Below are 12929 nucleotides of genomic sequence, written 5' to 3'. Positions count from 1 at the left end.
CTGGGGTTGGGGAAGGTCTCTGTCCTCTGCCCTTAATCCAAAGTCAGCACACAGGGTGGCTCTGGGCTGTTTGCTGTTTGGTGCCTGCAATGTTTGCTCATCCTGGGGACAGGAACAGACTGAAGGTCGTCCAGGATGGACATCAGGGGCAACTAACAAACAAGGAGAAAGAAAAGGAATCAGTGAAGGGAATGGGACAGTTGGTGGCATGACGGTGCAAATCTGAGGACTGAGAGCATCCCTGATACCCAAGCTGTCCTTCAAGTCTCCAAGCACACCAGCAAACAGAAACTCTCCTCTTAGCTCCCTTTTTGGCTTTTGAGATAGAGTCACATTGTAGCCAGGCTGGTCTCAAGCTCATGCTGATCCTCTTGCAAAACCTCCCAGGTCCCTACTCTCCTGTCCCTTGGTCGCTGATCTCATCATGATCGATAATCCTTGCTTTTACCGTTGAGTCCTCAACCCTCATTCTTTTTACTCTTCTTTTGGAGGTTCTAACCTCTTCAGCTGCATGCTTGGGGTTGTGGCAGGAAAGTTTGGTGTAAAAGGGTTTTCGGGGGCCTAGGAAATGTGGCTCAGCTAGTAGCATGCTTGCCTAGCACACAAGTCCTGATTTTCATCTCTAGTATTGCAGAAAACTAAACATGGTGGCACAAGCCTGCAATCCCAGGACTTGGGAGGCAGTGGAAGGTGGATCTCTGTGAGGTCCAGGACAGCCTGGTCTATGTAGGAAGTATGTAGCAAGACCCAGTCTCAAAAAGAAGGAGGAAAGAGATGAGGAAAGAGGAAATCCCCCAGTGAGGTGGCTTAGGGTGTGGCTCAGTGGTAGAGCCCCTGTCTAGAATCCCCCAGTGAGGGGCTAGGGTGTGACTCAGTGGTAGAGCCCCTGCCTAGAATCCTCCAGTGAGGGGCTGGGGTGTGGCTCAGTGGTAGAGCACCTGCCTAGTATGTGTCAGGCTCTGGGTTTTGTGGGAATGCAGTGTGTTAAAACAGGCCTAGCACAGACCTACAATACAACACTCAAGAGGCTCAGGAGGCTGAGGCAGGACACTGTTTAGTGAGGCCTGCCTGGTCTACAAAGCCTTCTTGAGTCATGTCTTGTAAACCCTTTTCAAAAAAACAAAGCAAACAAAAGCAAAACAAAAAGCCCAAAGCCAAAAACTGATGTGTTTAAATTAAGCAATCATTGCTTTGACCAAATATTATTCATCGTTGGCCCCGTGATCAGCTCTAGGTGGACAATGCCCAGGATGTATTGGCAACAACAGTCTTGGCCATGTTACTGGGGGCTCATGGTAACAGTTCCCAGCTAGAGTTGACAGAGATGCAATGCAGAACAGGCCTGGAGTGGGGGAGGGCTTCCTGGAGGAGGGGATAAGAGTACTAAGACCTGGTAGCTGAGTACTGCATCTGTCTTTATGGCTCTCTTCTGCGCCCTCCCCAACCCCTGCTACTGTTTTCCATTTCTTTTCATTATCCACTTACAGTTCAATGAGCACCTACTCTGTGCAGAAGTAAAAGCGACCCAGCCTTACCTGAGTCATACCAAAGCAGAAGAGCGTAAGCCCGTGATCATGCCAGGCTACGCATTCAGTCCAGGCTCCCTGCTTTCTGGCAGCATGACCTTACCTCTCTGAGTCTCCATGCTCATAGGACATGAATATGGTTCTCAAAGAAGGTTCTTTGGGGGAATCACAAAGTTAAAACAATGGAGACAGAGCCAGGGGTGGAGAGATGGCTCAGCGGTGAAGAGCACTGGCTGCTCTTCTAGAGGACCTGGGTTCACTTCCCAACACCCACACGGCGGCTCACAACCTTCTCCAGTTTGAGGCGTGGTCACACCCTCTTTTGGCTTCCGTGAACGCCGCACATACGTGGTACACATGCACACATGCAGGTAAAACACCCATACACGTAAAATTAAACGCAAGAAGCAAACATTCTCAGTATCATCCCTCAGCTCCGCCCCACGCAAAGCACTTCAGGGCGCATTTGTTCACTGTAGTCTTTTTATTGGTTTAGGATGAGGGACCTGCCACATCACGTGGGCGTCCTTGCTGCACTAGGTGGCCCACCAGGTGCTCAGGCAAATGTGGTTTTGATCTTCTCCTTCATTTTGCCGAATGTCTCTGAAATCCAGGTCCTTTAGAGAGAGATGAGGACAGGGTCACTGTTTACTGTGCCCTCCAAGGGGCCAGAGCCCTGCTTCCTACTCCTTTAGTGTCCCTGTCCTTAATCCCCACCCACACTGTCTGTGGTCAGTTTCTCTGTCTGTGTGTTTTCAGAAAGGGTCTCAGGTAGCCCAGGCTAGCCTCCACCTTGATAGGTAGCTAACGATGACCTTGCACTTCTGACCCTCCTGTCTCTACCTCCCAGATGCTGGGATGTACTTTTATGTCTGGTTTTCTGTGGTGCTGGGGGCCAAACCCTAGGCTTCCCGCACGCAAGGCAAGCACTCTACCAACTGAACCACGTTCCCCACTCAGATGGAGCATAGCTCAGCCGGGCAGTGGTGGCGCACGCCTTTAATCCCAGCACTTGGGAGGCAGAGGCAGGTGGATCTCTGAGTTCGAGGCCAGCCTGGTCTACAAGAGCAAGTTTCAGGACAGGCTCCGAAGATACAGAGAAACCCTGTCTTAAAAAAACCGAAGGGGATAAAAAAAGACAGGAAGAAATCAAAAGTCAAAGGACTTCCTCTTTCAAAGCCCGCCAGTGTGAGAGTCAGCGAGCAGGTGTGTAAAGAGGACAAAGGACACCTTCAGGTTTCCTCAGACAGCATCTCCCTGATCTAGGCTGGCCAGCTAGCCCCAGGGATCTGCCTGCCTCTCCAGCAGGGAGGTTAAGAGCATTCACTACCTTACTTCACTTACACTTTATTTTGTTTCTTGGTTTTGATTTTGGTTTTTGAAGACAGGGTTTCTCTCTGTAGCCCTGGTTGTCCTGGATCTCGCTCTGTAGAGCAGGCTGGCCTCAAACTCAGAGATCCACCTATCTCTGCCTCCTAATATGCTTCCCAAGTGCTGGGATTAAAGGGGTATGCCACCACTACCTGGTCATTTATACAATTTTTTAAAGCTTTACTTTTATACATGAATTTGTGTGCTTGGGCGCCTGAGAGGCCAGGAGCCGGCACTGTAGCCCCTGGAGCTGGAATTACAGGCTGTTGTGAGCCACCCGACATAGGTGCTGGGGACAGCAAGTGCTCTTAGTTGCTGAACCTCAAGACTGTTTTAAAATGTGGAGCCTGGGTATCAACTTCAGGCATTTTGTACGCTGAATGGCCTTCCCTCAGTCTCCCTCCATCTTCTTATCTTTAGTTAGTTTTTTTCCCCCCAAATCTTGTTTGTTTTATTTGTCGGGATTAAAAGCATGTGCCACCGCACCCCACGAGGCATGCCACCTCTTGCTTCGCGCCTACTCTGGCCCGTGCTTGCCTAAGCTGTCACCGCCCGTTTTCTTGCCTTCCTTCTTGGCCTAAGTTATTCCCCTTGTCTGAAAGGCCGGTCTCTCTTGTCTGTAAATCTTCCTGCCCCAGGGCCTTTGCACTTTTGCTACACAGGAAACTTTCTTGCCAAGTTTAGGCCTGCCTGGCTGGATATTGGTAATCAAACTCAGACCTCACTTTAAATGAATGGTTTGTCTACTTGCCAAAACGAGCAGAAATTGGCTAAACCAACCTGTTTACAGCATACCAGACGCCTCGCAGGTCGCTTTCATTTCCCTTTCAAAATCGCCTCCTCTTTTTTTTTTTCTTTTGTTTCTGTTTTGAGGCCTTCCCTCAGCCTCCCAAGTTGCTAGGTTGTTTTTTTCTGTCCCCCTCCTCCCCAGACAGGGTTCCTTTGTGTAGCCTTGGCTGTGCTAAAACTGGCTCTGTAGACCAGGCTGGCCTCGAACTCACAGAGATCTGACTGATCCTGCCTCCTGAGGGGTAGGGATTAAAGGTGTGTGCCACCAGCACCCAGTTAGTGGCTGGGGTCTTAGCCCAGCATCCCCTAATCTCCCTTCTTTAGTTATCTTTTGGGCTAGTGTGAACTGGAAAGCCTCTGACCTGCACAGCTCCAGCTATGACCTCCATCCCAACTCTCTTCTCTTTCTATTCCTGTCCCCGAGACTCCTGGTCATATTCTGTCTCAAGAACATATAGGTATCTCCGGATCTAAGGGAGCTCAGGGTCTAAGGTGGTCTGTTAGCCCCCAAGCTTGGGTCCTTCACTACCACCCAGAAACCCCTCTACCAGGTGGCTAGGAGTTCCACGGCCTGCTCCCCAGACTCCGAGCACCTTGAGCCCTAGCTCTGTGACCTCAGGGACAGTGTCAATCACTTTTCTGGTGCTCAGTTTCCCCACTGTGGCAGTGACAGACTGTCCACTAGGACTTTTTACACAGACACCCTCAGAACCCGCCCTGCAGTGAAAGGGCCTAACCGGGTCTTGGTCAGAAATTCCTTCTGTTTGATGTGTTCAATGGCTGCCCGGGCCTTGTCTTCCAAAGTGTTCCCAAACTCCTTCAGCTTATCTGGTAAGTTCTCAAATGTGCTGGACAAGTCAGGGGTCGCCTGGGCGGGGGCTGGGCCTGCAATGAGAGGGTTGTAAGCAAACCCGTTAGCATGGGGGAGGGTATCGGAGTGACCCACCAGACTCAGGACGATGCTCATTAGTGTGTTACTTCACTGTCCACCACCACCATCTACGCTCCACCTCTTTTAGGAAGATCAGCCAATCCCAGCGGGGAGATGTCCCACGCCATCTGTAGCTAGGGCTCTTCTGGACAGACTAGCCTCCCGCAGTACCACTTTGACAGAAAAATAAGCTATCTGGCAGGTGGGGTGGCAGACCATCCAAGGGCCGTAGCGGAACGGGGACAAAGAAAGGCACCTCAGAGCTCTCGCGAGGGTCCTCTAAGTCTCGTCCCCGGGCCCACAACCAGCTCCACACTTCTATGCCCATTTCTTACCTTCCAAAGCCATGGCCAGGACCACAATCAGGACAGGAAGTGAGATGAAGAGCCTCATGGTGGCTGGAAGGGCACCCTGGAGGCAGACGGGGGGGCATCACTAACACCTTCCCACCCCCACCATGATCCCACCACCCCCATCCCTTGGCTGTAGGAAGTGGGGAGCACTTTCCCACGCACCAACCTGGATCTAAGTCAGATCTGTTAGGTGGAGCGCAGGGGTGGGAGGATCTTGCACAGGGGTTTAACAGGTTGGGGCAGGGGGCGGAGCAGGCTCATCTCCCTCCCCCTGAGCTTCCCTCTTGCCTTTGTGCCCACCTACTTTTTGTTTTTTTTGACATAGTCTCTTTGTCTGGCCTGGGACTTGTGATCCTCCTGCCTCTGCCTCTCTAGCGAGTGTGAGATTACAGGCATGCATGACCATAACCCACCCACCTCTTTCTGCCATACTGTTGGCTACTGGGATTCAGGCCCCTCCCAAGCCCATCATTTAGGCCTAAGACTGGTCACTGGTTAGCATTCTCACTCCCACTCAGGAAATACATTGATCTCACCCGCTCTCTGAGGCTGTCCCACCTTAGAAACAACTCCCCCCACCTGCCCGTACTCCCAGATCCCACCCCCAGCTCTCACTGCATCCTCCGATCAGCTCTGCTCTGCCCTTTCCTTGACCACAAGCCTCAGCGCAGACTCTGTCAGGATACTGGGAGCTAGCCCCCACCTCCCTTCACCTCCAACGCCTTTGCATCTGGGCACCCCAGACCTCCTCTGATGCCCTCTAAGATCTTGTCACGCCCTAATCTGCCTTCTTTAGGAGTTGCCTCTTCAGTGAGTCAAAACTGCAGAGCCTCTCAGCTTGCAAAGCTGCACATTGCCCCCCCACCAACTGACACAAACCACCCCCTCCCCGCCTGTAAGACACTATTAGCTCTCATTGGGCCTCTCAGGCCCCTCTGGGCCCCAGACCGGCCTCCCTGCCCCCTTCCTCCACCACATCCTTTCCCTGAGGCTGGAGTCCAAGGCCTTTCCCTCCCTCAGAGATGTCATTGACCGCTAGTGACCCCCTGGCAGCTGGTGGCTATGGGCCCCACACTCTAGGTTGGCTGGCCCATTGCCCCTGCAACCCACGTGTCAGTTCCAGGGAGGGGGCTCAACAGGGGATGGTTGTGAAAGGGGAGGAACAGACTCGACCCTGGCTGGGTTGCAACATCTCTGGGGCCAGCTCACAGCTTCTTGTCCATGTGGGCGCCAGGCCTGACCCTCTTGCTTCCTGAACTGAACACTGCTCAATACTCAAGCACCCATCTGAATAATGTAACAGATTCCCCCTGCTCCACCCCGGAGCTTCCAGTTTCATCCTCTCCCTGGCAACAGGGCCTCCTGTGCCACAGGTGGGTCATGGAAGCACAGCTAAGGTCATTAAACTACTAGCCATTCAACTCTGGTTTTTTTTCTTTTTTCTTTCTTTCTTTCTTTCTTTCTTTCTTTCTTTCTTTCTTTCTTTCTTTTTTTTTTTTTTTGTGAGACAGAGTTTTGCTGTGTAACCCTGCTGTCCTGAAACTCACTGTGTAGACCACACTGGCCTCGAACTCAGAGATCCACCTGCCTCTGCCTCCCAAGTTGCATGTACCACCTCTGCTCGGCTTCAACACTGATTCTCACACTTGAAGATGACACTCTGATTTTTAGTAAAGTCAACCAGCACTCCATGGCTCCCCCTTACAAACCTTCTTCTGTAATGTCTTTCTATGATCCCTGCCTCACCTCTAGTATGACCAGGTCTCTGCCTTTGCTTACAGCTCTCTGCTCCTGGTGGTACATTCCTGTAAACCCCTCACTTGGGGTGTGGAAGCAGGAAGATATGGAGTTCAAGGACAGTCTTGGTTATAGAGTGAGTTTAGGCCAGCCTGGGCTACAGGAGGAGATCCTGATTCAAAACAACAACAACAAAAACGGCTGAGGAGGACACGGTTCCGCTGGTAGAACACTTGCCTGGCATGGAAGGAAAGCCTGGATGCCATCCGTAGCACTACATACATCTGGGGTGATAGTGCACATCTATCCAGCACCAAGGACTCAGAGGCAGGAAGACCAGGGGTTCAAGGTCATCCTTGGGTACATGGAGATAGCTCTGGGTGGGTGCATTGAGGCCTTGTTTCAAATGAACAAAAACAAAATCTCTCTTTAGAACTCAAAATCGAGCTCTAAGCTTGATCTGGTGGCACAAACCTGTAATTCCAGCCTTTCCAGCATTTGGGGCTTAGGCAAGCAGATTCAGCATTCAAAGCCAACCTGGCTCAAATAACACCAAAACAATTCAGGTCTTTAGTGGGACCCATGCCTGATATGGTCTCCCCTCATCTAGATATTGGAGGCTCTGAGAGTGTGTTCCTAGCCCCTAGGCATGAAGTGTGGCTGTCCTGAGCCCTGCCACTCAGCCCACTGACCCTTCTCCCTGGGTCCCATGAATCATCTGTGGGAGTGGTGCCTGCCTCCAGATAATGCTCAATTTGGTGCCAGGAAGAGCTCCAGGCTCAGGGTGTGCCAGAGGCAGTGGGGGACTGAAACCATGGTCTGACCCAAGAGACAAACAGCTCAAGCCCTGGCCTGCCCCTGTTGGTGGGAGCCTTGCTATGCTCCTGAGAACTGAGGGGGTGGGAGGGAAAGGCAGCCAGGGGCTCCCCAGCTTCCACCCTGACCCCTCGAAGTGCCAGCTCCCAATCAGAACAGACAGAGAAAACGTCTTTGTATCCCCATAGGCTTTCTGGGAAAGACAAATAGCAGAAGTGGGGGAGAAAGGGTGGGCTTGGGGCTGCCCAAAGGCTGACCCAGAGGAAGCAAAGACCTAGCCATCTTCAGAGTGCAGGAGAAAGGCAGAGGCTCCAAGAGCTACACTGTTAGAAGGGAATGGATCAACCAAAGACCCAGAGCAAAAGAAACTGCAGGAGGCGAGACAACAGAGGCTCAGGAAAACAGGAAGCAGAAAAGGAAGCCCTAAGAGTGAACAGAGAGGAGACAAAGCCAGGAGGAGGAATCAGATAAGACTATAGCGGAGGAGGCCGGCAGATGAGTAAACACAGCCCAGCAGATGTTTAAGTTGGGAAAAGTAGCTCAGCAGAGATAGGGTGGTGCACACCTGTTTTCTTAGTTCCCGCAGAGGCTGAGGACAAAGATTCAAATATTCAAGGCCAGCCTGGGCTGGAGGTCAAGGAATCTCAGTTGAGATCCTATCCCAAAATAAAAAGAAGGGCAGTAATATAGACAAGTATTAGAGATCCTGCCTAGAATTTCCCAATAAGGGGCTGGGGGTGTGGCCGAGTGGTAGAGCCCCTGCCTAGAATCCCCCAGTGAGGGGCTGGGGTGTGGCCGAGTGGTAGAGCCCCTGCCTAGACTCCCCCATTGAGGGGCTGGAGTGTGGCCCAGTGGTAGAGCCCCTGCCTATAATTCCCCAGTGAGGGGCTGGGGTGTGGCTCAGTGGTAGAGCCCCTGCCTAGAATCCCCCAGTGAGGGGCTGGGATGTGGCTCAGTGGTAGAGTCCCTGCCTAGAATCCCCCCACTGAGGAGCTATAGGTGTGGCCCAATGGTAGAATATCAGCTCTTAAAATTGCTAGGTTCAAGGCTTAATCTTTTGCTGCAGAACCAGAAGAAGCCAAACTATAGGTGAAACAAAAGAACATAGCCTCCCCTACCCTGCAGGGCAGTGACAGTGTCAGGGAATGTGTGGCTAATCTTAGGGAGAGAAGATAAATTGAGACTGGAGCTGTAAGCTGTGTAGAATCATTCACTCGCAGAGACCCAGCAGGTGCTTGGAGAATCTTTATTAAGCAAGGGCCACCAGAGGGCCAAAGCGGTACTGGGGACAGGGCCACCTGCTGGCCGTGGGTGTTGCCGCAGTGGGTAGGAGAGGGATACTCATTGAATCTCCTGGGGCACTGAGGAGGGTGGTATGGGGTTGGTAGCCATGGAGGCCTGTATCTTCTCCATGAGGTTTGCCCACTGGCGCTGCATGTCTTCCACCAGCGGCTCGAACCAACCCTTGAGGCGGGCCTGGAAGATCTCGGCTTGCTGGCGCATCTGCTGGGCCTGCTCCTCCACCTTAGCACGCACCTCCTCCATCTGCTCACGCACCTCTTCCAGGCGGTCACGGGCCTGGTTGCCCACCTCCTCCAGCCGCCCTCGGATGCGGGCACCCAAAGCCTGGGCGCGTTCGCGCAGGGGCTGGGCGGCTCCAGCGCCTAGATTGGCTGTGCGCTGGCGACCCTGCTCCACCAATGGCCCCAGGCGCTCACGGATGGCGCCCACGCCACGCTCCGCGCCCTCGCGTGCCCCGGCCTTGTACACCGCCAGGCGCTTCTGCAGATCCTCCGCATCCCGCATCAAGCGCTTGCGCAACTTGCGCAGGTGCGTGGTGAGGCGGGCCCGCAGCTCCTCTGTGCTCTGGCCCAGCATGGTCTGCACCTCGTTGCGGTACAGCCCCAGTCGGTTGCGTAGATCCTCCATGTCTGCACCGAGCCGAGACTGTGCTGCCTGCACCTCTTTGGCCAGCCTGGCTCGTGTCTCCTCTGCCATTGGGCCCATCTGTTCCTCCAGCTCCTTTTTGTAAGCCTTCAGTTCCGTCATGGTGTCCTCCATCAGTACCCTGCAGGCCCAGAGGAAACACACAAGAAAGATGAGGACCAAGATAGAAGGGCCCCAAAGACAGGGGTGAGGTGGGCAAGAAACTAAGAAGGGTGTGCTGAGCCTTTGAAGCCTGCTTGATTGGGACTCTTGTTTTAAGCCAAAAAACCGCTGGGTGGCGCACATCTTTAATCCTAGCACTCAGGACACAGAGGCAGGTGGATCTCTGTGAGTTTGAGTTTTTTCGAGTATTCGAGTGAGTTCCGGGATAGCCAGAGCTGTTACACAGAGAAACCCTGTCTTGAAAAGAACCAAAAAAAAAAAAAAATACCAGCACCCAGAAGGCTAAATAAGGCAGGAATATAGAGAGTTCAAGGCTAGCCTGGGTTACAAACAAGAAACAAGAAGTGGGTAGGTGCCCAGAGAGTCAGACACCCCGGGGCCTGGAGGATGTTCAGTGGGTGCAGAGGGTAAAGGTATAGGGCTGGGCACTCACGTCAGTTCCTGCGTGACCTGTGAAGTCTGCAGCTCTTGCTGGACCTGGTCAGACAGTGTCTGCACCCAGCGCAGATAATCCCAGAAGCGGCTCAGGGCCTGCTCCCAGGGTTGGTTGGTCTGCCATCCCAGCTGATCGGTCACCTCCGGCTCCAGCTCCGGCTCTCCCTCGGCCAGGCATCCTGTGCAGAGTAAGTTCAGGGCTGGATCAGGACCTACAGTGCCCTTGGGTTTTTTGAAGCAACAGTGGGTCCGAAGGGGGTGGAGTCTGTTCCATTACTACAAGCATGCATTGTCCTGGTGTCCCAGAAGTACAGAGCAGAGACCAGGCAGGTGTGGAATTAGAAAATATATACCTCCCTTTTAAAAGCATATATATATATATATATATATATATATATATATATTACACATTTTAACTTTTTATTTGTGTGTGTGTGTGTCTGTGTGTGTGCGCGCGCGCGCACGCATGTCCCTTGGAGGTCAGAAGACAGCTAGAGGGAATCGGCTCTCTCCTTCCACCATATTGGTCCTGGAGATGACAGGTCTTCAGGCTTGGTGGCAGCACCTTTATTCCCTGAGCTATATGGCAAATCAATCCTCTTATTTTACAGATAGGGGAAATCAAGGAAATCACACAGCTGTGCTTCGGGATATTGAATCTCAGAGAGGCCTCAGAACTGCCCCAGTCCCAGCCCGCCAGCGCCAGCGTTAGAGACCTAGGGCTAGAAAGGAGTCAAGAGAGGAGCAGAGGAAGAGGCACCAGAGTGAACCCTTGTTTCCATACCTGCCAGCAATGTGACCACCAGCACGGCCCACAGAGCCTTCATCTTCCCGATTGTGAGTGGCCAGTCTGGGGGAGAGAAAAATTGTCTTTGAAAAGCTAGGGGGGTACTCCGCCCACCCAGAAAGCCCCACCCTACCTCCCTTCTCAGATCTGAGAGCTCAGCCAATCACAAACATTTCCCAAAGAGAGCTCCCGCAGTTCCCAAAGGTCTAAGTACTCCCCCTCCGGTGTTAGCTATCAGCATCCCTGGGGTAGATCCGCTGCCAAAAATTCCAGCTCCCTTTCCTACGGTTCAAATTCCACCTCACCGGGACACAGCGGGCAGTCCAATTTACATCCCTCGTTCTGCCTTCCCGGCTAAGCTCTGCTTTCCGTTTTGGTGCTAATTTACCGCGCATTTAATCATCCTCTAGCCCCGCGAGGTGGTGCCCTCACATAACCCCAGAACTCGGGACACTGAGGCATGGGGATCGTCAGTTTGAGGCCATCCCAGGTTACTTGGGGACTGCGATGGAAACCAGGAGGTGTTTATATAAACTCAGTCTAAGGCACATTCCCAGCTCTTTCGCGGAAGGATGGTCCCACCTTCTGGTTGTGCTGGATGCCTCGCAACATACTCCAGGAGGTGGCCCCTCCAGCTCCTCCATCTGTCCTGACTCGGGCAAAGGCTAGTCACCTCATGTCCTTAGTTTGTCCCCAAGTGCTTCTATCGTGCTTTCTGCTTTTCCAATTCTTGCCTAGACGCCTGGAGATCCCAAGGTCCCCAGCCTACATCGTCCCAAGGCCCCTGGGTGAGTCCCCAGCCCAGCGTGTCTTACCAGCTCCTTCAGAAACAAGTCCTTAGCCTCTGGGGGTTGAGCAGGGCGCTGGATCCCAGACTCGTCCAATTATAGGGCTCCCCCTGCCCCGCCCCCTCCTCAGGGCTAGGGCGGGCTGGGCCAGCCCCCTGTCACGAGGCGGGTTGCTCTCCCCCCCCCCCAGCTTCACAGCAGGGCAGAGGAAAGAGGTGGAGTTTGGAGGCCTTGTGACTCCCCCCCCCCCCATCCCCACAAGTGAGTTTACACTTCACCGAATAAATCAGGCATCTTTCTCCATAGCGGGATGCTGGCGCCCAGAATACTCCTTCCCGACTTTTCTTATGGGGTCTGGTGCACTTTAAAGGAAGAGGGTTGGAGGCTTAAGTGGAAAGTGGGGAGAGCTGCGGGGGTCCAGGCCTGTGTCTGTTATGAGGCTAGACTTCTGGGGTAAACTTTAGCCCCCCACCCCTTTTGTTCATTCTTCAGGTGCATAAAGGTAAACTCTCCGTATCCCGGGGCTGCAAAAACTCCAGTTCCACTGGGTTTGAAGCAATACACCGAGGCAAGCCCTGGAAGCCCAGATGCCAGGACTTTAGTCCTGCCAGTTTCCAGATGTGTGACCTTGGGAGAAGGAACTACCCTCCCAGAGTACAGGACCCTCAGGCTGGCCTCAAACTCACAAGCCGGGATTGTGTGTGAGCCACTGGCTTTTCTGAGCAGCTTCTTTGCCCTGAGATCAGAGCAGTTATTTTTGCTGGCAGGCACCTATAGTCCTGGCCATTTGGGAAGCCAAGGCAGGAGGAGCTCAGGGAGTCAGGGTAAGCCCCATGCTAACAAAGTGAGAAAGTAGCGGCACCAGGTTTGTCTCAGGTAGGGCCAAGGTTGCTAGAGGCCTGCCAGGTGCACCAAAGTTTCCTATTTCCAGCTGTTGCCCAGAGAGGGTGGCAGAAGGAGAAGACACACAGTAAGGTTTGGCACTAGACTGGGCAGGCACATGATTCTACAGGATGGCAAGAGGAGAACACCTTATTCCAAGAAGGGTACAGGGTGCCTGGCCAGGCCCAGGCCTGTTAGCTTTGGCTTTATTGAACACTGGCATGGCAAGAAGTGGGTGTGGTGAGATTTCCGTGGGTTATTAAGGGTCAGCTCCACTGGCCAGCTAACATCCCCAGAACATGCAGCAGAAAGGGTTTCGGTGTTGTTGTCTACAGGGACACGAGCCAGTTTGAGTCTTGCTTGGCATTACAAAATCCAGCACTTCCATCAGGGAGCCATGAGGAG

The 12929-nt window shown here is 53.0% G+C and overlaps 2 protein-coding genes across 2 annotated transcripts; both read right to left on the bottom strand.

The window, feature by feature from the left end:
• Nucleotides 1–1991: 1991 nt before the first annotated feature.
• On the bottom strand, nucleotides 1992–5219 carry Apoc1 (apolipoprotein C1). Its single transcript, XM_075958622.1, has 4 exons — nucleotides 5137–5219; nucleotides 4953–5028; nucleotides 4424–4571; nucleotides 1992–2143 (listed from the first exon to the last, which is right to left on the bottom strand). The coding sequence occupies exons 2-4, from the start codon at nucleotides 5008–5010 to the stop codon at nucleotides 2083–2085; spliced, it is 267 nt and encodes an 88-aa protein (XP_075814737.1). The 5' UTR covers nucleotides 5011–5028; nucleotides 5137–5219; the 3' UTR covers nucleotides 1992–2082.
• A 3536-nt stretch (nucleotides 5220–8755) lies between these two features.
• On the bottom strand, nucleotides 8756–11778 carry Apoe (apolipoprotein E). Its single transcript, XM_075989627.1, has 4 exons — nucleotides 11670–11778; nucleotides 10852–10917; nucleotides 10066–10246; nucleotides 8756–9591 (listed from the first exon to the last, which is right to left on the bottom strand). The coding sequence occupies exons 2-4, from the start codon at nucleotides 10892–10894 to the stop codon at nucleotides 8865–8867; spliced, it is 951 nt and encodes a 316-aa protein (XP_075845742.1). The 5' UTR covers nucleotides 10895–10917; nucleotides 11670–11778; the 3' UTR covers nucleotides 8756–8864.
• Nucleotides 11779–12929: the final 1151 nt, after the last annotated feature.

This window comes from Microtus pennsylvanicus, chromosome 1 (assembly GCF_037038515.1).
Source record: "Microtus pennsylvanicus isolate mMicPen1 chromosome 1, mMicPen1.hap1, whole genome shotgun sequence".
NCBI classification, from domain to species: Eukaryota; Metazoa; Chordata; class Mammalia; order Rodentia; family Cricetidae; genus Microtus; species Microtus pennsylvanicus.
Note: the sequence above shows the minus strand (reverse complement) of the source record. Positions and strands in the feature narration are given on the sequence as shown.